We start from the raw sequence: 24,966 nt of genomic DNA on the forward strand, positions 1-24,966 counted from the left end.
AACAGAACCTTCTGCTGCGATCACATTCTCTCTACAGATGCAAATCCAGAGTGGACCTAGCCAGGGGTGGCTAGTGAGCATCCACTCATTCACGCAAGTGGACTTTTAAATGGGCAGTGGCGCTAGGACAGGCCCTGCCTTGATTACCTGGGGCCCAGCGTAAGATTTCGTATCTTGACTATCAAGTCCTGCCTCAAGGGGGATCTCTTTGCGGGCTGCAGGGGGCGCAAGGCGAGACAAAGACCAGGCGGAGGCACTGGGGTTAACAATGGCTTTATTAAATCCGTTTACCTTCTAAAAAAGATTACAGAAACGGGAATACTTCATTTAAGTGTAATAATACTGTCTGTATGAACGTACCGTGGTCAGAAAGTGAAGACAGAAGTATACATGAGAAGAGGCGGCCGGTCCCCAGGCCGACAGCACTGAGCCCTGTCCCCACCCTCAGGTGCGGAGCACAGGAATGGGCCTGGGTCACCCAGGACTTCTCTGGGATGGGGTGGGGGTGGGGGGTGGTCAAGAGCCTCTGGGGCAGGGAGCTGCTTCTAGGAGCTTAAAATACACGCACTTGAGGACGAGTGGAGAGCGGGTTCTAGTACCTCTTCAGCCAACCTTCATGCCCACAGTCACCCAGCCTGGGTTTCAGTCCGCTTCTCTCCACTAACACTTACACACACCCACAATCTTATCTTGTCTCCACTCCGTCCAAATCCAACCTCTTTAGCCTTAGGGACACCCCTTGCCTCAAAGCCAAGGAATCGGCATTCCTAGAAGGCAGCACATCCCTTCTCGGAATGAACGTGGCAGCTCTGGGGACTTAGCTTGCCCTGCTGTGCACAGAGCACTGGCCATGGCCACTGGCCATGCGGGGCTGAGGGGCAGGACCAAGACTCCTGGTCCCAAGACACAAATGGGGCCTCTGAGCTCCCTGGGGGTCCTGGGGGGGCCGGGTGTAGGCAGTTCCCATTGGAGTCCCACGTGAAGGTGTCTCGGAAGAAAGGCCTGACTGATTCCTTAGGAAAACCCAGCCTTCCCAAGCCCCGTGGGGCACAGCTCTGCTCCTCAACAGAGATCGTGGAGGGGGAGGTGATGTGGGGGCAGTTCTCCATGAGTCCGCATCAACGGGACAGCAAATGGGCTTTGGAATCCTGCCCTGTTTCCCTTCACAGAGGAACAGGAAAGAATGCGATACCCTGGGATTCTGGGGACAAAACAGGCCCAGAGGAGGAAATGGTTTCCCTGATGAGCCCCGTTTCCAGCGGCGGGGGTTAGGAGTGGGCACTTCATTCCAGGCAGGTTGGGGGGGGGGGGTGCGCAGGCCTCGTTTGGCGTTTCAGCGGAGCCCTGTCTCTTTAAATGTGCGTTGCCTGGTTCTGGGGGGAGGCCAACTTTTAATGCAACCCACATGGGCTCTGGGCCTCGCCCTGTGCTCTGCCAGCAGGCACATGCCAGTCTCCCTTCCTCTGGGGAGGAAGGGGGTGGCCACACTCCCCCACGGACCCGTGGGCCGCCTGCCTCTGCAGGCCTCCAGCATTTTCTAAGAAGGTCAGCGTGTTGGGAGGAAGGCCTGGGTGTGGAAAGCCTGCTGGCCTTTTCTCCACAGGGGTAGATTGTCTGCAAGCCCCAGGCGCCCCCCCCCCCCCCCCGTGGCTTGCAGATCTTGGCCTCAGGGGTGGTGGCTCCCCACCCCTGGGGATGGGACCCGAGGGGGCAGGGGAGGCTGACAGTATGTTTCGTAGAGACACCAGAGTCCAACACCCCCAAGAAAACCTGGGGGGGGGGTGGGCCCAGGGAGCACTGTTCTCCACCAAACAATGAAATGAGGGCGGGGGGTGGGGGGACAAAGCCGCTTGTGCGTAATAGCATTCAGGATGTGCGCTTCCACTGACTTTTACAGTTGTCAACAAATACGACCCCCCTCTGCCCGCCCCTCCCTTAACGATGCTTTAAAAATATACTCTTTCTCCCAGCCCCTCCTCCGCCCACAAAGGCTAGCTTATTGTTCCGAATGTTCCATGTCAAACTCACGCCCCGGCACCAGCCCCTGGCGCCAATTTATACAGGAACTCAACTTCGGTCTGGCCTGTGGCTGCTTTGAACTGGTATCAGGGGATCTCGGGGATCCAAACTTGGGGCTGCAATCCCATTCCCGTCAGCCCTGTCCCCCTTCCCATGGGGAAGCCCCCTGGCCTGGGAGACCAGGGCCTTGGCGTGTCCATGTGGATTTGTCCTAGGAGGAGGGTGGGGTGTCTCGAGACGGGGCAGGCTTGCTCTGGGGCTGACCGGTCCCAGGATCCCCTGGGGGAGGAGAGGTGGCCGTGTCCCCCACAGCTATTCCTCCGCTGCGGAAGTCGACGGGCTCTCCTCATCCGACATCGGGGCAAACTGAAATGAGAAGCAAGCAGGACCGTTGGAAAAGCTGGAGGGCCAACTCTGCCTGGGGTGAGCCGGGCGCAGGCCTGAGCCTCCACTCCGGGAGATGCGCGCAGGGAGACAGCAGAGGGAGTAAGGCTTCCTGGGGGAGCAGCGTGATGTTGGAATCAGCAAGCCAGAGGGAAAGGAGAGAGATGGGGCCAGGGAGGGGAGACCTGGGCTTTTTACTCCAAGGGAGGTGGAGGCCATGGAGGGCGGGGACCAGAGGGCTCGGATGTCTGGCTGCAGTGGGCACAGGCTGAGGGGGAAGGAGGTGGAAGCCTGGAACCAAGGCAGAGGGTGGGTGCGGGGAGGGGAGGCTCTGGACTGTTTCTCAGGAGTCCTTGGGGGCAGGACCACAGAGCAGATGGCAGGAGACCAGTCACCCCAACTTCATAGAGATGGCCAGCTGGCCGGATGCCCAGAGGAGGGGTTGAGGGAGCCAGCTGCAGTCACTTCCACACCTACGGCCCCGTTCACATCCACGCACACCCACCTCTCCCACCGTTTTCAGAGGCACTGTGACACCCACCACACCACCCTCCGACAGGGCCCCAAATGTGCCTCCGCAGGGCACGGTGAGGTGTGAGGGGCAGCCAGCCCGCCTGGCCTAGGCTCTCCAGATAACCTCTGACCTTTCCTGGCGGAGGGCCTGTGGGCCAGAGAGATGATGTCATAACCCCCACCCCCCAGGCTTCACCTTCCCCACCTGGAACACTGACTATCACGCCCACATGGTACTTAAGGAGCAAGCAGACTGTCCGCTGGAAAGTTGGCCTCCTCCACAGGCCTGTGAGTGACGTCATTTACCTGTTCAGTTCAAGAGGAGGAGCACCTTGCTAACAGGTAAGGTGTTTTAAACCGTAGATTTCTGTGCTCAAATGAGCAGGACGCTGGGTTGGACACAACTAGGTCAGGCTGCTTTTCAGCCAGACTCCACCAGGCCTTCAGCATACCAGCGGTGCGTCTTCAAGGAGCGCCCAGGGTGCCTGTCACCTCCTCCCGGGCTCCCCTTCAGCCACTCTGCTCTCCTCCCTCGCTGCCAGGTCAGGTCCAGCCTTACGGCCTTTGCACAGGCAGTTCCTCTGCTTGGGCAGCCCCCAGCTCACTCTCTGAGATGTCAACTCTTCTCGCCCACCAAATCAAAACCAAAGAGACTGCCTTCGAGTCAACGCCGACTCACAGAGGCCTGGTAACAGGATGGACCGGCCCCCGAGTTTCCGAGACCGTAATTCCCGTCTTCCTCCCAAGGAGGAGCTGCTGGTGGCTTTGAACTGCTGACCTTGCGGGGAACAGCTCTATGGGGTGACCCCTACGCCACAGGGCTCCTGTCAGCATCCTCCTGAGGCCTAAGCACGTTCCCTTAGCACTTAGGACTTTAACAGTTTCCTTTAAGAGGGGGCTTCCTTTAGGGGGGACCCCAACTTCTCGTTGTTGCGAATGAACAATGCAGGGCATAAACGGACTCAACAGCCAGTCTCCGGTCGACTTGGGGACACCGGCTCTGTCTTGGTGCGGTGCCAGCCATCCTCCCCACTCCCACACACTCGCTGCCCCCTGGGTTCCCCATCCGCTCCTTCCACTTGTCCTGACTTGAGTCTTCTTGTCCCGCCGGCCACCCCCCACCCCGACTTCTCACGTTCTCCTCCACACTTGTCATTGTCTGACCTGCTGATTGCTTCGCTTTCTAGAATGCTCACCTGTGTGGAGGGCAGAACCCCGTCCCTGCGGTGACCCCCTGGACCTAGCATAGGGCTGAGCTCCCAGCTGGCGCTCGGTGGGAACCTGTCCAGTGAAGACCGGTCGTAACTCTGGGTGGATTAAGTTCTCGATCCCACACTGCACGGCAGCGGGTCTCAGCCTTCCTCATGCCATGACCCTTTGCTATAGTTCCTCATGTGGTGGTGACCCCCGCCCACCTCAACATTATTTTCGTTGCTCCTCATCACTGTCATTTTGCTACTGTGATGAATGGGGTGAGCCCTGTGAAAGGGTCGTTCGACCCACAGGTGAGAACCGCTGCTTTATGGCCTGTGGTTACAATCCCTCTTAGGAAGCGCCGTCTTTCCTCTGACAGTGAAGCTGGGTTTATGTGTGTGTGTGTGTGGGGTGTCTAAGTGAAGCCCTTCTGAGACGTGAAGGTGCTTAACACAAGCAAGGGAGGAGAGCAGAGATGGGAGAAGGGAGGTGCCCGATCCCCCCTCCCACCACCACCCGGAGATCGCTAAGGGGCAGAAGCGCAGAAGGGGTTCTTCCCCATCAGGTCCATTCCGGCCCCTCTCGACCCCACAGGACAGACTAGGGCCACTCTTTGTGTTTCAGAAATTTTAAATCTTCATGGGAGCAGCCAGCCTCCTCTTTTTTTAGCAGGGAGTCGCTGGTGGGTTTGAACCGTGCACCTTGGGGTTAGCGCCCAACCTGGAGCCCCATTCCCTGCAGCCAGCACCCTGAATTAGACTTCTAAGCCCTGCAGACTGTGAGAACATACATTTCTGTTTGGCAAAGCCACCCCTTGAGGTAAGTCAAAGGTGCCTTGGGGGTGCCATGGTTCCAAGCTGGGCTGAGACTCGGGAGCTCGGCCATTTGAAGCCACCAGCCACTGCTCAGAGAAGGGCTGGGCGAACATGGACTCCACGGGGGCAGTCCTGTCCCGGGCTACAGGTCACCATGAGCTGGCATTGACTCACTCGATGGCAGGTGCGTTTTGAAAGCCCTGAGGTAGTTGTTAGGGCAGGACTAGGTCATGAAACCTGTCTAAAAAGCAGGACTGGGATGCAGGAAGATCTGGCTTCGAATACTAGCCACAACTGTGCCGCCTTGGTGCCCCAGGCCTGGTTCCTCACTGGGGGTCCCAGGAGAGGGACCACCCTCCTGCCCACAACCCGCCACTCCCTGCCGGGCCAAGACTCACCGAGCATTTGATGTTCATGCTGGAGTACAGCAGGGACGCGATCTCCCTCTGCCCGGCGTCCAGGGCCACCATCAGGGCCGTGCTCCCGTCCTGCAAAACAGCCACCCCTGTGACGCCCATCCTACCCTCCCCGCCTCCCAGGGGTGCTCGGGCAGGGCGGGCACTCACGCGGTCCGTGAGCGCCGTGTCGCAGGCGGGCGCGGCCAGCAGCAGCCTGGTGATCTCCGTGTGGCCGTGCTCGCAGGCGCACATGAGGGCGGTGGAGCCGTCGTCGTCCTGCACGTTGACGTCCGCCTTGCAGGCCAGCAGGGCCTTGACCAGGTCCACCCGCCCGTGGCTGACTGCCAGCATCAGGGCTGTCTGCCCCGCCTGGGACAAGGGGTGGGGTTGGAGAGAAGTCGATTCTGGCTCATAGCGATGCTGTAGGACAGGGCAGAACTTCCGAGACTGACTCTTTATCGGGGCCGAAAGCCTAGTCTCTCTCCAGAGGAGCAGCTGGTGGCTTCGAACTGCTGACCTTGAGGCTAGCAACCCAATGCGTAACCACTACATGAGCAACCATGGACAGGAAGTCCTGTGGTCCACACCAGGCCCCAAAGCACGTCACTTCCCCAGAACCTGTGTTCTCTCCTGTTCACACACACCCTCCCTGTATCTGAATGTGGGAGCCCCCTCCCCCTGCAAGCCCCCTGCCTCCTGCTGGCAGCTCCACCGCCCTCCTCAGCTCTCGACTTCAATGCCTCCTCCCCCAGGAACCTGTCTTAGGCTGAACCCTCTTGGACATTAAACAGATACAACAAAAGCCAATAAAACACGTCCCTGCCACGGAGTTGATGCTGACCCACAGCGGACCCCCCCCCAGGACAGGGTGGAACTGCCCCCCGTGAGTTTCCCAGGCTGAAACTGTCTGTGGCAGTAGAAAGCCCCCCTGCCTTTCTTCCCCAGGAGCGGCGGGTGGTTTAGAACTGTGGGCCTGGCAGAACGCAGCCCAGTAAACCACAACGCCACTACCTTGAAACCAGTCCCTAACTCACAAGGGCCGACGTGGCGCGTAACAAGTGAGCCCATTTCCAAGCTTGGGGGTGGAGAGGGAGGGAGGGGAAATCCCTGAGTGCAGGCTCCTGGACGTGTCTGCGAGTCAGTGGAGCCTTCTCAATGAGCACTCGGTGGGTAAAGACGGGAGAGTCTCCCGGTCAGAAGGAAGCAGGCCCTCTCTCTCCACTCTGCCCCGTACTGGGCCCGTCTCTCCCACCGCAGTTAGGTGGGTGCAGGTTTCCCTCTGGCCCTGACTGCTTTCCTTGGGCCAGGACTTGCACCCCCGCCCCACCCCGCCCTGGGTCTCCACCCTCCAGGCTTTGGCACCTGATCCTCTCAGCAGGGAGCTTTGCCAGCAGGAATCAGGCCCGGGCCATTTTCTGCTTAAAATCCCCCTCCCCAGGGGACAGACAACAGAAAAGTGGGTGAAGGGAGACATCGATTAGTTTAAGACTGAAAAAATAGTAATAATTTAGAAATTATCAAGGGTTTATGAAGGAGCGAGGGTGGGGGAGGGAAGGGATAAAATGAAAAGCTGATACCAAGGGCTCAAGTAGAAAGATGTTGTTTTGAAAATGATGATGGCAACAAATGTACAAATGTGCTTGACACAATGGATGGATGGATGGACGGATGGATGGTGATAAGACTTGTACGAGCCCCCAATAAAATGATTTTTTTAAATGTCGTGTCTCATCATTCATAAGTATAATGAGTTTCATGAAATGAATAAATATTTTACGCATAAAAGCAAAATTCCCCTGGAGTGGCTTCCCCTAAACGTGCAGCCAATCACCACACTGCCTGGACACCCTCCAGCTGCCTGTCTGCCGGTCCTCCCAGGGGCAACCACATCTGCATGTCCAGCTGCTAAGTCCTCAGGGCCCAGCCCCATGCAAGGACCCCGGAAGGACCAGGAGGGTGTCAGATTAAGAAAGGGGGGGTAGGAGTGGTGGCGGGGAGGAGGAGCTGACACCAAGGGCCCCATGGAAAGTAAATGCCTAGAAAAGGATGATGGCAACATTTGTACAAATGTGCCTGATACAATTCATGTAGGGATTGTTACAAGAGCTGTGAGAGCCCTCCATAAAATGCTTAAAAAATAAGGAGAGTTGGAATGAATAAAATGGGTTAAGGATCAAATGATAAAAATATAAAGAAAGAAATGCAGAGTGGGAGCCAGGTGTCCCCACTGTGCAGGCCCTTCCTGAGCCAGAGCCAGGTATGGCCTGGAGGGTTCCTGACGTAGATGAGAACACAGGTCCGCAGGGACCTGGAGCTCCCGAGGGGAGACGTGTTCTCAGGGGAACCATCTGGAGGAAGACGGTGACGGTGACAGTGACGGCAATGGGACGCCGGATGAACATCATCACACCGTCACTGGCGCGCACAGGAAAAGGTCTCTAATGTACAGACCTTCTATCAATCAGCAAAAAACAAAGGGTGCGGTGGAGAGGGGCTCGGGAGCAAGAGTTCAGGTCCGGCTCCACCAGCTTGACCTTGAGCAGTGAGTCCGTGTCTCGGGGTCAGCACGAGGCCGCTCGCTCCCCTGGGTGGGGTCTGAGACGGTGGTGTCTGGGCCCTGGCGTGTAGCCCTGACCTAGCAGGGACTCGGGGGGCCTGTTCCACTACCTGGCTGGCTTTGGCGTTGACATCGCCGAGCCGGAAGAGCTGCAGGACGGTCTCTATGTCCTCGTGGGTCTTCAGGGTGGCCAGCGCGGTCAGCATGACGGGGCTGTAGCCGGCGCGGTTCTGCTTGTCCACCTGGCAGACACCTGAGTGGGGTGGGGCAAGGCGGGCGTGAACCCTTAGACTTCACCTGGGCTGCCAGCCTGGTCACACAGGGGTAGCGGCGGCTGCCGGAGGGGCTGGGGAGAGGGCCAGGCCACACCTCCACCACCAGACCGGGAGCTTCTCAGTACAGCCAGGGTGGAAGGTCACCGGGTACCGTGCCTCCTCCTCCATCCATGCGTGCCCTTACTTGCCCCTTCTCTCAGACTGAGGGCCGTGTTCGTTCCAGGGGTCTCCATCTCCCCAGGCAGGGGTTGTGTGTACCCTCCCGCCGACGGAGCATCCCTTAGATTGGCCCCCCCATTTAGTGCTGAGAGCAGGGGCTGCTGAGTGCCCCCCATGAGTCTGGGAGATCCATTCACCCTTCAGGGCGGACACCCCATCCCTGTTGGACGGTAGGAGGGCAAGCCTCTCCTCCTCACTGCGCGCCCCAGGCTGGAGGCGACCTCGTTCTCCTCTGCTGTGATAAGGGGGAGCTTTGGGAGGGCAGAACCTATTCCAAGAGTCTCAGACGTCTGCCTTTTTCACTCACTTGGGGGAAAAGGTAGGGACCATCTCCCATCTCAGGCTGAGAGGGCAGTGCCTGCTGCCTCAGACTGGATGGACTGGGGGTGGCTCCCCTTTCAGACCAGAAGGGCAGCTTCTGGCCCCTTAGACTGGCGAGGAGGGGGATGTCTCCCCTGTCTGACTGGGGTGGCAGCCCCCCACCCCCGCCGGAGTCCCCTGCTCACCGCTGTACAGCAGCTGCTTCACCACGGGGAAGTTGGCGTGAGACACAGAGTAGTGCAGTGCCGTGTTCCCGTTGCCGTCGGCAATGTTGACCACGTAGTCCAGCAGCCGCGCCGACATGGCCCGGAACGTGACCAGGTGGCGGCGCACGAGTTCGGGCTGGGCGTCGCTGCGGCAGGCCAGGCGCAGCCACTCCTGCAGCACGGTGGTGTAGGCCGTCTTCTGGATGGGGCGGGGAGGGGCGCAGGCGTGAGCCGGGACACCCATCCCTATCAAGACCTGCCCTTGCCCTGAACAAGACCCTCGAAAGGATGTCCGGGCACCTCGTCCCCCAGTGCACAGACACCCAAGGCCCAACCCCAGAGGAAGTAGGGACCCCCTGCATCCAGGCAAGTCTTGGATGGGAAGTAGACACAGAGCTGCGCGAGGGTGGCTGCCCTGGAGGGAACTTGGCAAGCCCCCGAGGGAACAGGAACCACAGAGCTCAGGTTTGGCCCTCCGTCGGCATGCTGGGTCCCCTCCCCACCTTCTTGGGCCCTGGACTCTCATGCCACCCACCTCCCAAAGTGCCCAGCTTCAGTTCTGGGGCCCCACAAAGCAGAGGAGATTCTGAGGCTAAGGAAATGTTGGGGGGCCCGGTCGTACCAGCTCCCGCTCGGTGAGAGCGCCGGGGTTGCTCAGGTACTTCTCCAGGGCCAGGCAGGCGGAGATGAGGTCGGGGCTGAGCTCCATCCTGTCGGTACAGATGCAGAGGGGAAAGGTGACGGGGTACCCACCTCGGCCTCCTGGCTCCTCTCGTGCCCCACATCCCCCTGTGGAGCTGGGTAGACCTCACTTCTCCACTGTCCCACCCAGTGGGCCCGGGGTTCCATCCCCTCCACCGCCCGCCTGAGGGGTGAAGTTTCAGACAAGGTCTTCCACCAACACATCCCCTTAGACCCCCTTGACCAGAAACATGCTTTACAGCCCACCTCTGGGGCAGAGGTGGAAAACACAGACCCCCCCACTAGAAAAAAATACTATATAACTTCCCAAGGACAAAGTTTTCATTGGGGGTGGTGAAGGAGGTGAAAAAATAAAACAAAAAACCCAGGACTGGCAGGTGGGTGGCTTACAATAAACTCTGGCCTTAAGTCCAACAATCTGAACTGACCTCACCAGTCAGCTCCCCGAGGGGGAAAGTGCTCATTCCGTAATCCACACTCAGGCGTGTGTGACTGATGGGACTTGAGACTAAGGTCGCTCACCCCTGCCGCTGCCTGAATCCCTCCCATCCTGAGCACTGACCGGATCTCCTCTTCCCCGTCCGGTCCTGCCGCCCCCTCGGCTGTGGGCACGTGCTGGGGCTCCCGAGGCGGCTGGCTCTCCTGGTGGCTGGGTTTGGTGGCTGCAGTCCCCACGGGCCTGAGCTGGGGGGCTTCAGCCACACCGGGAGCTCCCTCCTCTGACTGGGGAACCTCGCTTTTCGTGCTCTCGTTGTCCGAGAAGTTCTCCGCGGTGCTGGAGTCCTCCGACGAGGACTCATACCTGCATGGGGGAGGCGGAGGAAGGACGGACAGGTGGACAGATGGGCAAGGCATAGCAGACAGACAGGACATTGTGAGGAAGGGTGCAGGGAGGCTGGCTTCTCTAGCCCTGGCTCAGCCTCCCTGCTGGTTACATGGAACCCCCCACCCCCAACCCTGCAGGGTACTGCACACGGGAAACCCAATGCCATCTAGTCGATGCCCACTGGGAGCGACCCTGGGGGGCTGCCCCGTGCGTGTCTAAGGCTGTAACCTTGGCTGGGGCCGACAGCCTCATCTTCCTCCCGTGGGTTCAATGTGCAGACCTCGGCCTCCAGGATGGCGTTGGCCTGTGGTCAGTGCCCAGCGTGTGGCCTCTGATGGGGCCCCGCTCAGAGGGACACGCTTAAGTCAATGCTTTGGTGCCTCTAGTCCTCTGTGGCTCCTGTGTCCCTCGTCCTTCTGCCTGAGGCTGCAGTCTGCCTTGGAGGGAAGGCTAGGTGCTCGCCACCCCCTCGCGTCGCCTCACCCCATCCTCGCCTGGACCCCACTGGACAGTCCACCCCTCCTCCCCCACTCCAGCGAGCTGCCCCAGACACCCTGGTCCCTTTAGTGCCTTCTTGGTGGCGCTACATGCCTGTGCGGCCCCACATGTGCCCCGGGGGTAGGACAGTCCAGCGGCTTTCCACCAGGCCCCAGGGGCCGACACGTGGGGACACCGTGTGACGTTAGGCAAGGGCCTCAACTTCATGCCTCAGTTTCCACACAGACTGACGACATGAATTAACCAAAGCAAGGGGCTCTCCGTTCTCGTGGGAGGGGAGTGGGCTAAGGGATGGGCGAGGAAGATGAGGTAAGAGAGGGTGAAACGTGGCCGGGAGTGGGCAAGTCCTCTCACCCGCCATTGACCCCCATGAACTGGAGGCACTTCCGCTGGGTGGCCGGGTCCTCGGACTCCTCCTTCCACTTCATGATGGACCGCACGCCTGTCTGAGGCCCGCCTGCGGGGGAGGGAGGGCGACACCATGAGTGTCCTTTGCAGCAATCCGGTGCCCTGGCCTCCTGGTGCCCGCTCCTCTCCGGGACCTCCAGCACTCACCGGTGCCCCCAGCCTCCTCAGCCTCACATGGGACTGCTTGCCTGGCAGGCTCCTTGTCCACGGTGGTGGCCATGTCTTGGGTCGGCTGTGGCTGGGAGGATGACCCTGCAGGGCCCTGCTCGAGTCCTGGACGGGGTGGGAAGAGGTATGTCATGCCCACGATGTGGGGAACCGGCGGTGCACCGATCACACCTGCCTCTTGTGGAAGCCCCACCAGGGGCCAGGTGCGCTCCTCACTACCTTGTCCCGGCTTCCCAGCCTACGGGGGCGTCAGGATATGGCAGCTGACCGAGCATCCAAGGTTGCCCAAGGTCACCCAGCTACCGATTCCAACCCTGGCCTCTTGCTGGTCCCACAGCTCCTCAGGGACAAGGAGGACTCTGCTGGTGGTTCCACAACTCCCACTGCCAATGGGGGAGGGGTCTCCACAAGGAGCCGTGTGGCTTTGGGCAAGGACCTAACCTCTCCGTGCCCGAGCGCACCACCTCCACATTGCCAACTGCTCCGAACGCGTTTGCCCCTTCACAGCCACCTGTGCCTGGCAGGTTGGGCATTTGCTCGTGTCCGAAGCGGACTCAAGCGAGCCGTGGTAGGTGGCCTCTGCTCTTTGGTGTGCCAGCGAGCCCGGAGGATGGTGCCTACTGACTCCTTCCTTCTCCAAGGTGCCGAGCCCCTCAGACACACAGACACCACTTCTCTAAAACACACCCCAGATACCCCAAGGGGCTCCGTTCACTTGCTCAGGCCTGGGGCTGCTCCTGACGCAGCCGATTTGCTAAGGAAGCCAGACATCAGGGCCATGGCTAAAGGGAACCCATGGAGAATGTGTGGCGGGGCCTTGGAGAGCACACCGGCGCTCTCTGTTATGTGGGCATCGCACGTGGGGGACGGAGTGTGCCTGCGTGCGCTCCCAAAGCTGGCCGCTGGTCTTCAGTCCTCGAGGACACGGTCCTAACTCGTTTGTGCCAAAGACACGGATTCTGCGAAGGGATGTGCGTTGTAACTGAACGCACTGGCTCACGGACGGAGAGGCGCGACGTGGCTTGCCCGTGTCTGAAACACCGAGATTTGGTAGGATGCCGAGCGAACCGAACACAAAAGCAGCAGGTGCTTGTTGGTTCTGGAGAGCGGAATGCCAAATCCTAATGCGACTCATCATAGCTGCTTTCCGAGCCCTCCCCCAGACTCCCCCCGCCAAATCAGCACCCCCGTAAGGCCGTCCCCTTCTTACCTAACTTAGCATCATCCCACTGACCCAGTGACCCGGGAAGTCAGACAGTAAGTGCGAGAGACCGTAACCACTGACGAGGGTAGAAAGCTCCTCTTTCTCCCAAAGAGCAGCTGGTGACTTCAACCTTCAGACGCTGAGGCTCGCAGCCCCGTATTTAACCACTAGGCCACCAGGGCTCCAAGGCAGGCAGGCACTGGAGGGTCCGGACGGGAGGCTGTTCAGGCCCTCCGCCCTGTTCTGGGCAGAGCCGACTCTGTCTTCACAGTGTTCAAGGTCAGATGCGGGCACGCCCACCCACCCACCATCAGTAACACGTCCCACCATCACGATCCCATGGGCGCGTGGCAGCGGGACCCTCCAACATCTGCAGAGGAGTGCAGACAGCTTGACACAGAGAGGAACAATGAGGGAAATGCGGCCCACAGGGGAGCAGAACATGCCCAGACAGGGGCGCACTGTCGCGGAAACAGCCGGAGAGGAGAGAGCCCAACCGGGGCCCTGTCTGTGGGCCGCAGGGGTGAGACGGGGGTGGGGTGTTCTGTGGGGAAGGGTGAATGCTAGGGTGATCCGTACTGGGCACGTGGCTTGACTGGCCTGAGAACAACCAAGCTGGATTCCTACCTCACACTCTATTTGAAACAAACAAACAAACAGAAACCTCAGGGATGCCTATGAAAGCACGCACGTCAGAAAACAACACACACACACACACACACACACACACACACACACACACACACACACACACTCTTCTCTCTCTCTCTGCCACAGGGTCAAGGCTGACTTATCACAGCCCTCTGGTCAGGTCTGGGTAGAGCTGCTTCCACGTGGTTTCCGAGGGCTTGGGAAGCCATGTCGCGCTCTCTGAGCCAACGTTCAGGTCCTGGGAACACACATCCCTTCCTCGACCACTGCCGGACTTCGGACTTGCCAAGTCCACGGATTCGGCTCTCTGGATGAGTGGGTTTCCTCTTTCCGGGAGTGGAAGGTTCCGTCTGGCTCCCTCGGAGCAGCTGGGTGGCTCCCAACGGCTGACCCTGTAGCGAGCCGCCAAGCACCGAGCCCCCTCCACGGCCAGGGCTCCCAGCAGAGCCCACTCACAGCAGTGCCGGGAGAAGCCGGAGGGGAGCCCGGAGGCCTCGGGCACGGAGAAACTTCTCTCAGGAATCCCTCCTATGGAACGAAATAAACTAAAAGCCCCTCCAAGCACAATACGAAGGTTTTAACCACTTCCAAAATAAAGACTTCTATTATTATTTTTAAAATAAGCTCCCGGATAGGAGGAAAGGGGAAGGTACCACATCAAAGATGGGCAAGGGGCTGTCTTCTAGAACAAGGACAGCCCACCTTTTCGGTGAAGGGATGGGGAGTTCACATTTTCAGCTTTGTGGGCTGCACAGTCCCTCCTGCAACCCCCGACCCGGCCGTGGTGGGTCGAGAGCAGCCACAGACAATCCAGGAATGGCTGGGAAAGTGGGGTGCTATAAGAACCCTGGACTTTCATAGGGTTTTGCTCATGTCTAAAAACAACACAAAAACCCAGCAACCCCAAACCCAGCCCTGCCCCTTCCCTAGTTTGCAACCATTTCAATGGATACCACACCCTTTCAAGTGCGGGGGGGGGGGGGCGGCCAAGACAAGGCTGGGGGGCTGGATTTGGCCTGTGGGCCATTGGTTTGCCAGCTTCTGACCTGGAACTCACTAGCAACTTTGGGAAACCGGCCCAAGAAAGATGAATCGGGCGATTCACTGAGGAATGTAATTCACTGAGCATATAAGGAGATGTCCAACCTCACCAGGAAGAGCAGACATGCAAATTTATGCAAGAAGAAGTGGTTTCCCCCCCCCCCCTAAAAAGGAATGGTCCCCCTTCTGGGATAATGGGATGTTTTATTACTATTATTTCTAACGGGATAACGTTACAGGAGAATCAAAGAGGCGCTCAGAGGGCCTTGAACAAAAGTTGTCAGCTCCTCAGTCCCACGTCAGCCGGTCAGAAGTACTAGAGAGTTGTCTGAACCGCCTCTGCTGGTGGGGAGGCGGGAGGGTGTGCCGCACGAGGTTGGCCAAGGACAGAACAGAGCAAACAAAGTCCACTCTCTTGTCACCGAGTCGATTCCGACTCACAGCCTCCCTCTCGGATCTCCAAGAACCTTTCTCTAAGAACTGCCCCTCTGGGTTCCGGAGACTGCAAATCCTCCTGGGAGGAGGAGGCTCATCTTTATGCCATGGAGCGGGGATTTCGAACGGCAGGCCCTGCAGTGAAGCAGCCCCGTGCATGGCCCACTCCGCTCCCGGGGCTCGTGGAAGAAGCGTACGGTTACGTGGACGTACATGCAGCCGTCAGAGAGCGACACCCAGGTTTAGAAGCAGCAGTGTGGAGAGGCGGAAAACGGTACGCAGAGAAAGAAAAAAAAATTAAAAACAGGTCAGGATCCCCCCCCCTTTCCTTCTTAAGTACAATTCCATTTAAGGAAGCTGAATACACACAGGGCATATTTCTAAGGATGTCCCAGTGTCTAAATATGAGTCTGGAAGGTGGGGGCCAGGAATGCTCTGACAGGCGTGGGGCGTGAGGAGAACTTGCTGGCGAGGGTGTGCACGGGCTGCCAAATGACGGGCCAGTTCCGTTCTGAAACGGCCGAGAGAGGGGATGAAAGGACATGTGACGTGTAGACACGAGATGAGACTGAAATTCGGTGTCCACGAACAACGTCCCACTGGCACAGCGCCGCATGCTTCCATGGTCACTCCGACCAGCAGGGCCACGCTTGCGGCAGAGACCCGGATACAGAGCCACCGGTGACGGCAGGACAAGCTCAGCAGGGCACGTGCGTGGTGCGTACGGGCCACGGAGCAGGCGTGGTGGCCATGGGCTGAAGCATCAGAGTTCAGTCTGGGTTTCCTCAAGTGCAAAAGAAATTAAAAAAAATTTTTTTTGAGGCATGGGGGTGGAGTTGACGAACAGACATCAAGGGCCTCAAAAATGCCCTGCCAGAAACCTGCCCAGAGTAAACAAGGTAGAAAGATGCCCAGGTTTTTCGGTGGAGGAACGTTTTTCCGAGCATGGTGGGCGGGGCAGAAACAGTAACTGTAACAAATGGCCCGGAATCATCTGATGGCAGCCAGGCACACCCTCAAGCCCTCCTGCCTTCCGCGCCCCCATCCACCCTCCCCTCTGAAAGGGATGCCCCTGCGAACCAACAGATGGCATTTCCAAATGATGTCTACGAAGGCGGGGACATCTCCCTGGGCTAAGGTGCAATGAGGACCAAACACCAGCTTGGAGGGCCTTGAACAAAGCCTTCACCTCCCCATCTGCGAAATGGGAACAGAAACCCCCCTCACCGGGGCCGGGGGTGTGTGTTGGGGAAGGGCTGTCAGAAGCTTGAATGAGCCCCCGAGAAGCTTAAGTGATTTCGGGAGCAGAATGACAGCCCAACCGATGACTTATTTCATGCTGTGAAGACTGGGAAGGGAAGAAATTCACAGGTTGACCTGAGCTACATCTGGGGGTCCTTGGTTGCTAGGACCCCTTTTCTGCCCTAGACTTTTCTGCAGGCCCCCGAGTGACTGCAAGAGCAGGGATGGGTTTGGAGTGGAAACAGAGGGCACTTCAAAGCCTTGTACAGATGCCAGGCAGGGGCACCCCCATACCCAGATGTTCCCTTCTCCCCCTGGCCTTCCTGTGGGTCCCAGGGACAGGGATGAGCTGCGAGCTCCCTGGGGGCTCTTGGCTTCTGCCTGCCTCCCACTCATTCCACTCTTTTATATAGTGAGGCAGGTGGGCAGGCAGAGCTGAGTTTGCTGTAGAAGTGAAACGCTCATCAACCCCCCAGTGTGGTCAGCAGAAGATGGAGGTTAAAACAAAACCGGAAAAAAACAAAAAGAACCCAAAACACTAAATAAAGCAAGAGCGGTTCTGGTGGCTGCTAACCATAAGGTCAAGAGTTAGAAATCGGCAGCCACTCAGAGAGAAAGATCCAGGAAAGAGCCGGTCTTGGAGGCTCCCTGGGGCAGCTCTCTCCTGTCCTAGAGGGTCACTGTGAGTCGGGTCCGAATCGACAGTAGCAAGGGTGGTTAGTTTCTTGTTTTTGTTTGGCTTTGTCTTTTTTTAAAACCAGAGGAGACCCTGAAACAAACACTTAACGTGCTTGGTTGAGAACCGAACGGTTGGAAGTTCAAGCCTCAAAGACAGGCCGGGCGATCTTTGGGGAGAAACGAGCCACTGAAAACCCCGTGGAAGGTCCTTCTGCTGTGGACACACGAGGCGTCCCAGAAACCAAAGACGACAGGCTGGCGTGCACTGGGACCCCACCCACTACACCTGTGGGACCCCAGTCTGCAGGCTCCCCTTCCACTGCCCTCTCAGCTTCCCCTCTCCACCGCCTGGTTCCACACCTTGAGAGTCCCTTCCCCTCTGTGCCTTTGTCCCTGCTGTGCCACCGAGCCAGGGGTCGCCCCCGCACCCCTTGGTGCCTGGCTTCTCCCCGTCTCCATCTGGGTTTAAAAGATGCCCCTGGGAGAGGCCGGAGAAGCCAGGGGTGGAGCCCAGAAGGGGCCCCTACTGCTCAGGGGTTGCTGGACACTGGATGCAAATGAATGCTTCAAAACTTGCGGTTAACCCGCTAAAGACTTCTGTGTTGCCCGTGGAGAAACCGAGGCACCGAGATTTTAACCACTTTCTCCGGGCACTGAGCCAGGGAGCAGGGCAAGGAACATTTGAACCCAAGCCATCTCTCTAGTCAACGGCCACCCACACGCCACCCTGTTGAACTGGCTTCAAACGCTTAATCTCTCCGAATGTGTTTCTATGCTTCTTGATCGCGGTCCCTCTTTCTCTCTGCCAGAGGCTTGGGTCGGCTGGTTCGATGCCACGGCCGATCTCAGCGGCAGAACCTGGCACATAAACTCACGCGCGTGCAGGGACAGTCAATTCAGGCGCACAGCGCCACTGCTGCACGGAGGAGAACTGCCCGGGTGGGTTTCCCGGGCTGTCGGTCAGTCCGTATAAGACTGGAGCGCCTCATCTTTCTCCCGAGGAGCGGCTGGTGATTACGATCGGCGAGCAGCCCACCACACCTCGAGTTTGGGGACCAAGGTGGTGTTGAAGGGACACAATCCAGTGCCTCCTGAGCTAGGCCGAGCCTGGGGTTGGTGGCAGCGAGGGGAGCCGAGGAAAACGCAGAATGTTTGGGTGGGTGGCCGGCACGGGGTGGACACTGCTTGTTGGTGTGTCCTACAGGCACCGGGTCCCATGCTGCCCTGAGGGAGGAAGACTTGGAATGGAAGCGGCCTCCAGGGATTCCGTGGCAGGCTGGGCAGGGCTGCTGGCCGAGGGCCAGAGTCACAGGGCTGGGTGTTTGTAATGGACAGAGAACAGAAGGTGGTGTCTGGAAGCAGCCAGGATCAACAGCAGAAGTAAAAAAGAAATCACACACACACACACACACACACACACACACACACACACACACACACACAGCTGGACCCCCGCCCGCCAGTCCCTCTGTGGGGCCCTGGCCACCAGAGATTTGAGGTTGGGATGAAAACTTGCCCCCCCATACATTCCTTCCCCCGTGCGTGCGCGTGCACGTGCGCGCGCGCACACACACACACACACACACACACACACACATCTCCCCCCTCTGCCCCGCTTTGGGCCCAGACTTTGCAGGCTCAGATTGCTCTGGGTCCAGATCCTGGCTTGACCCGCTTTCTGGCTGTGTGGCCTGAGATAAGCGAATCCCCTCCCAGAGCCTCAGTTTTCCCAGTTGTAAACAGGGTTAGCCTGAAAATCATCACCGGCAGCAGAAGCACCGATGGAGTACCTACTATCTGTACTAATGCATGATGGTTCCAAAGAGAAATTTATAAAAAAACAAACTGAACCCACTGCCGTTGAGCTGACTCTGACTCATAGGGGCCCTATAAGGATAGGGTAGAACTGCCCCTGTGGGTTTCCAAGCCTTTTAACTCTTTCAGGAGCAGACGGCCTCCTCCTCCCAGGGAGCAGTTGATGGTTTCAAACTGCGGACCTTGTGGTTGGCAGCCAGAAGAGGAACCCACTCTACCAACGAGACTCTTGGTCCTAGATAAAAACTCAGAAAAACACACTCACTGCCATCTGGTCGATTCCAACTCACAGCGCCCCTGTAGGACAAGGGAGACTCATCCCTGTGAGTTTCCGAGACTAACTCTTAACGGGAGTAGGAAGCCTCACCTTTCGCCGGGGGAGCGGCTGGTGGTTTCCAACTGCTGACCTCACAGTTAGCAGCCCAGGGTGTAACCACCACTATGCCACCAGGGGTCCTTGGTCCCAGACAAAGAGTCATGAAAGACCACGCACGACACGGATGGGGAAGCTGAGGCTGGGAGGGGCGGTGCTGCACAGCAGGAAGTGGGTTCTGAACCCAGGTCGCCTGGCGGCATGGCCCATGTTCTTGGCCTCTCCCTGGAGGGAATGCTTAGTGCAGCACTTGGCGCCCGGCCAAGGCTGGATACAGAACAGCTGCTATTAGTACCAATTATTCCAGTAGCTCCTCTCCAGAGGCGGTGGTGGGGCAGCGGGCGTTCTGCACAGCAGCGTCCCCTTTCTCAGCACTTCCTCCACGGAGCCCCCCTTCTGCCCCCACAAGCCACAGGGTTGGGGTGGGGCTCCTCAGCCCTCGGGCTCTGGAGCTGAGCAGTGAGGAACCAAGTGCTTGGCTTATGATCCAAGCCAGCCAGTGAGAGACAGCCCTGGGACTCTTGATGAGCAAGAACTAGGAACCCTGGTGGCACTGCTGTCTGAGCGCTGGGCTACCGACCACAAGGTCGCTGGTTCAAGCACATCAGCCCATCACTCCATGGGAAAACATGACCCGACCTGCTCTCGTGAAGAGCCCCCCAGGCCTGGAGACAAGGGTGGGCTCGCTCACTGCCATTGAGTCTGCACGAATCTTAGCGGTCCTGCAGGACAGAGCAGGACAAGCCCCCGTGGGTTTCCAAGGCCGTAAATCTCTAAGGGAGATTCTCTTTCTCCTCTGGAGAGACTGGTGGTTTGGAACTTCTGCCCTTGTGGTTAGCCACCCAATGTCTAGCCCACAACGCCACCAAGGGCTCCTCCAGGGTGGACCGGAGAGAACATCTAAGTGCCCGGATCCAGCTACACCTAGCGCCGTCACGAAATTACCTGAACCAACACGCTTCCCATCAGATGCTGAAGCTGGGCTGCGATGACATTCACTGAAGAAATGGGGAAGGCCAGAAAACCCTAAGTCTTGGGGGATCCAACAGGCCAGGCCCGAGGCCACACTGCCGAGATATGCCTGGTGAGAGCCCAGACGCGCGCAGGACCCCTGGCGCTTGAAGGAGAGGCCCCCACAGGATGCCCAGCCTGCGGTCACTCACCTGCCGCCCCGTCACAGCCGCGCTCAGTGATGCGGATCTTCTTCACCATGTGGACGTTGCCAGTGGCCGGCATGGGGGGGGCCGTTGGGAAGGCCGTCTCCATCACCTCCTGGCTGCGGAACACAGCGGGGCTCTCGGCCTCGCCGGACGTAGCCAGTGCCCGCAGGCCGGCCCCATAGGGCTCCAGACTGTGTGCACGCTGTGCGGGGGCTCCGGCTGAGGTGCTGGCCGCCACCTCCACCTCCCTCGGCCCCTCCACCACTCGCACGGTGTCTGCGCGGACCAGGACGGGGCTGTCTGGCGGTGGCCGCGCCTGGGCTGCCTGCAGCTCCTGAAGTGCTTTTTTGAGCTGTGTCTCCAGCACGGCCACCTTGGTGGCCAGGGCCGCCTCCCCGTCCGGCACGCCCAAGTCTCGCTCTCGGACCCAGGTGCCCACACTCCGGGTCTGCGGCACAGCGGCCGCCGCCACAGGCTCCTCGGGAGCCTCCGGGAGGTCCAGGCAGAGCTCGCTGCGACCTCGGGCCCCCGCGGGGTGGCCCAGAAACTTCTGGCTCTTGAGCTGCACGGTCAGCTGCCGCTTCTCCTCCTGCAGCACCGAGAGCTTCACCTGCAGCACGGGGATCAGCTTCACCTGCTCCTCCAGCTGCCGCAGCTTCCGCAGGGCGCCCGCCATCTGCTCGCGCACGTGCGCCAGGTGTCCGGCGCTGGGTGGCACCGGCGTGGACAGTCCCGATCCCCTTGGCGTGTGGGGCGGCAGCCCCACGCCCACCAGGGAGCTGGTCGAGCCTGCCGCGCTGGGCGTCAGAGAGCCCAGGCTGGGGGGCGCGGCAGCCTGGTCCTCCAGGCGGCGGCGGGCATCCAGCAGGGTGCGTTCCACGCGGGGGTTGACGCCGGCCCGGCTGTCCAGGGCGCCATACTGCGGGTAGAAGCCTCGCCCGCAGTAGGAGTAGGCCGAGTGGCGGCTGTCCCCGCTGGCGTTGGAGCAGAGGGACTCGGTGGACGTCCACCAGGAACCCGGGCCGCGGGGCAGCGAGCCATGGCGAGGGCGGCGCTGCACAGCCACCCGCCGCAGTGTGTGGCCCTTCTCAATGTCGTCCACGTACTTGAGGAAGTCCAGGTCCAGGCGGTAGCCATAGGGCGTCTCCACGGAATAGGGCGGGTCGGGGTCCTTGGCAGGGAAGGCGGGTGCGGAGGCTGGGCCTGGGGTCCCTGGGGCAGGAAGAAATTGACAAACTCCAAGAAACAAAACGAAACAGAAAAGCAAGCACCTAACCTCACTGCCAATCACCTCTAGGATGTCTCAAGGCCACCCTACAGGGCAGGGAGGAATAGGTCCGAGGTTTCCCACCATATGAGTCTGTAAGAGAGGAGAAAGCCTCATCTTTCTCCAGAGAGGTGACTGGTGGTTTCAAACTGCTGACCTCCCTGGTGGTTAGCAGCCCAACGTACAGCCATCAGGGCTCCCCCTCTGCTGTTCTTTCTGCTCTCCATCACCTACCTGTCGGGTCTCAGGCTCCCACCTCAGGAGAGGCTCGGTCTCCCCTGCCTCCTCCAGGGCTGGCAGGCCTTGGCCTGTCCCCCTCCCGCAGACTCCCAGGGCAGGTCTCTGTCTCTCTCCCTCAGCACCCCAGGGCAGGTCCATATCCCATCCCCAGACCCCTGACCTGGGAAGGGGGTGGGCACGTGCAGAACCTGGGCCATCCTCTCTTCTGAGGCTCCTCCGGAATCACTTAGAGGACTGTGAGTTAGACTACCTGCAGCACCAGCTGAGGCTCACCTGGGGGGATGACAGCAGGATGTCAGGTGGAGCGGGCAGGAGGAGGGGGAGCAGAGGGGCCACCCCCATCCTACACAGTTGCCCGGTCCTCTTGTATCCTTACTCCTGGGATACCAGCTTCCCACCCAGGTTAGGGACCCTCTCACAGGCCCATACACAGGCCTGGTCTCTGTAAAGGGGTGGAGGGCCCTCGGTTTGGAACAAAGAAACCAAACCTTGCCGCCCGCCTGTGCACACATCTGTCCAACCCCTGGACAGGTTCCAGCTGTCCCTCCGCCCGCCTCTTAAAAGAAGCTCTATGCTGGAGGGGGGGTTCCCAAAGTCACAGGCCCCACCCTTCCTGTACCCCTCCCCCAGACACTCAGCTCCAGCTGGCCATGGGACCAATAGGGGCTGAGGCTGGTGGGGGAAGGGGATACTCAAGGGGAAGAGCCAGGCTGCAGGAATCTGAGGTGACAGAGACAAACGGAGATAGCTTACTGCAAGGGCCCCCCAAAACAGAGCCAGGTCAGGTTGGCCTCAGGGGGTTGGTAGAAAAAGTGGGGGTAGACAGCAAGGAGAGAACCTTTCCCCTTTATGGAAACAATTTTCTCTAAAAATAAACAATTTCACTGCCGGGCTACAGGAGAACTTCCTGCCCCCCCAGGATGCGTCCGGGCTTGGGGCGCAGCAGGGATAGAGGCCGGGCAGCCCGGGAAGTCATGGGAATGAGGGAGGAAGTGAGAGGGGTGCCCAGAGGCTGCTGAGGGGAGGGACAATCAGGGCCTCTCACTAACCCACCCGAAGTTCTGGAGGCCAGCCAGGTCTCTTCCACCCCCAACACCCCGTCTGGGCTCCGCTGTCCTTCCTGCTGTCTGACCACCAGACACTCTGCTGCAGAGGCCCCAGCCCTTCCTGCCTCCAGAGAGAGAGAGAGAGAGAGAGAAAGAGAGAGAGTGTGTGTGTTGGGGGGGGGGGGGCAGGGTGTTTAGGCCAGTGGGAGCCAGAGCAGCAGGTACCTGGAAGGATGAGCCAGCAGATGGGCACCTGTTGGGCATGAAGACGGGGCTCGGATCCAGGGGTGACTGGGCCCGGCCTCACGCTTTCTGCCTCTTGCTTAGTGACTGGGTCTCTCTCTCTCTCTCTCTACGTCCTCCTCTTTCTTCTCACCACGTCTCTGTCTCTGGGCCTCTCTCCACCACATCTCTCTCCCCGTCCTTCCACATTCCTGTCCTCACTTCTCTGTCTTTGAACGCCTGCTGAAACACATGGTGGAAATTCGGTTTCCCCTCTGCCCTGAAGCTCACCCCAGCACCAAATTGCTTTTTCAGGGAACCGGCCACAGGGAGGCACACCCGGGTGGCGGACAAATCTCCCTGGATGCTGGGTTGCCATGTCTTTTCTGCAGCTGCAACCGCTGCCCTCCCAGTCAGCAGGCAAGCACTTCAGCCTCAGCAGAGGCCGTGTGGAACCGGGTGGGGGCTGTGTGGGTGTGTAGGGGGTGGGATGAGTAATGAGCATGGCCAGACAATTCATTACAAAGCATCAGCCCCCAAGGAGACGGAGTGCCCGGTTGGCGAAAGGGGTGAAGCAAAAAGACAGGCAGTTGCTCGCACCCACCAAAAGGTCACACCCGGCCTGGAAAATCCTACGGAGTTCTGCTGTACACACCCCTGTGCCCAGCGGGCACTGCCACCCCCTGCTTTGCAGCTGGGGGGGCCTGGAACACTGAGAGGTGAACACCTTGCCTATAACGCAGCAGGGAAGCAGCATGTCACCTTCGCCCCCCCACAACCCCGCCAAGCGCCCCCCTCCAGTGAACACCACCCACCCCCTTCCACCACCCACTTCTCAGACTTGAAGACTGAGGTCAGTGTGTGTGCTGGGGTGGGGTAGGGGGTGGGGCTCAGGATCCAGTGGAACCGAAACCAGATGTGGAGCGTGTTGAGTGCGGGGGTCCCTTCCGCTAGGGGACCCTTGGAGAGGGGGGGTCAAGGGGAGATGGAGAGGCTAGGAGACAGGAGACTGCCAGAGGGTGAGGGAGGGCGCAGGGAAGGGGCGCCGGGGTCCAGGGTGGATCCGAACGTCTCTTAAGGGTCTTTCCATAAGCCCACCCCTTTCGCCCACAGCCTAGGCGCCTCTGGGGTCTCCCCTTCCCGCCCAGGGCCGGGAGCCCCGGCTAGCACCCCGCCCCGTGCAGCGAGGGGCGGGGCTTGCGGGGTCCGAGCTAATGGCAAACAGCTGCAGCCTTCACGCCGGCCCCGCCGCCAGGCCGAGGCCCCGCCGGGCCGCCCGCCGCCTTCCCGCCGCCCACGGAGGAGGGAGCGGGCCGCGGAGCGGGGCCAGCGGCAGAGGGCGGGGCGCATACGAGGCAGAGGGGCGCAGAGGCGGCAGCGACGAGGCGAGGGGCAGCGCTGGACAGACGGACCGAGGGGACCGCGGGGACAGCCAGGCAGGGCAGGGGCGCACGACGGCGAGGGCAGAGGCGCGGGCCCGGGCGCTCCGGTCCCCAAAGTTTGCTCGGCGATGGTGCCGCGGGCGGCAGCGGCTGGGTGAAGTCGGTGGGGTCGTGCCCCGGCGTTGGAAGTGGGGAGCCACACTCGAACCCCGACCCACGCCCGAACCCCGACCCAGCCCGGGGTCCTACTCGCCTCGCGCGCTCCAGCCGCCGCCGTCCCAGTGTCCCGTCGCCCTGCGTCCTGCGCGCACCGCCGCCCGGCCGGCCGACCCCCGGCGATCGCCCCGCCCCGCCCCTCCGGCCGGCCCCGCCCCCGGCCGCTGGGCGCCGGGTCCTCGGCTGGGTGGGGGGACGGGCGCTCACCTAAACAGCAGGTGTGAGCGCGCTGGGGGTCGGGGAGGGGGGTTGGCTTGGCCTCACCCAGCTCCCCGCTCCGGGGGTCAGGCTCACCCCACCCCTGGGTCCCCCGCCCTCTGCAGCTGGGCCGCCGCGGGGGGCGACCGCTCCTCGGGGGGCGGAGCTGGCGGTGGCCCAGCGCTGGGGCGGGCGCGGCGGCGGGAGGTCACCCACCCCTCCCCCCCGGCCCGCAGAGCTGGCAGCGGCCCAGCGCAGGCCTGGTACTTGGCAGCGTGACCGCCGCCCCGGGA

The 24,966-nt window shown here is 60.1% G+C and overlaps 1 protein-coding gene across 4 annotated transcripts; it reads right to left on the reverse strand.

Moving 5' to 3' along the window:
* Positions 1-257: 257 nt before the first annotated feature.
* On the reverse strand, positions 258-24,619 carry KANK2 (KN motif and ankyrin repeat domains 2). 4 transcript variants are annotated; one of them, XM_075547272.1, is made up of 13 exons: positions 24,513-24,611; positions 22,881-23,117; positions 21,770-21,882; positions 20,106-21,314; positions 11,483-11,608; positions 11,282-11,384; positions 10,166-10,405; positions 9,524-9,611; positions 8,881-9,100; positions 7,991-8,133; positions 5,492-5,692; positions 5,324-5,413; positions 258-2,385 (listed from the first exon to the last, which is right to left on the reverse strand). In XM_075547272.1, the coding sequence occupies exons 3-13, from the start codon at positions 21,804-21,806 to the stop codon at positions 2,332-2,334; spliced, it is 2,511 nt and encodes an 836-aa protein (XP_075403387.1). In that variant the 5' UTR covers positions 21,807-21,882; positions 22,881-23,117; positions 24,513-24,611; the 3' UTR covers positions 258-2,331. The 4 variants fall into 4 exon arrangements, with proteins under 4 accessions (XP_075403387.1, XP_075403361.1, XP_075403370.1 ...); XM_075547246.1 differs by having other exon boundaries at positions 5,492-5,743; XM_075547255.1 differs by lacking the exon at positions 22,881-23,117 and having other exon boundaries at positions 5,492-5,743; positions 24,513-24,619.
* Positions 24,620-24,966: the final 347 nt, after the last annotated feature.

The sequence above is a fragment of the Tenrec ecaudatus genome, chromosome 1 (assembly GCF_050624435.1).
Source record: "Tenrec ecaudatus isolate mTenEca1 chromosome 1, mTenEca1.hap1, whole genome shotgun sequence".
Classification (NCBI taxonomy): domain Eukaryota; kingdom Metazoa; phylum Chordata; class Mammalia; order Afrosoricida; family Tenrecidae; genus Tenrec; species Tenrec ecaudatus.

What these genes read in the sequence shown, in the direction of transcription:
- KANK2 (XM_075547255.1), bottom strand. Translation starts at nt 21,806, where the DNA reads ATGGCCCAGGTTCTGCACGTGCCCACCCCCTTCCCAG. An exon ending in CGGCTGTGACGGGGCGGCAG is followed by an intron (nt 11,609 to 20,105) that starts GTGAGTGACCGC and finishes CACCCCGTCCAG; the next exon opens with GACTCGAGCAGGGCCCTGCA. An exon ending in GCATGAACATCAAATGCTCG is followed by an intron (nt 2,386 to 5,323) that starts GTGAGTCTTGGC and finishes TTCTCATTTCAG; the next exon opens with TTTGCCCCGATGTCGGATGA.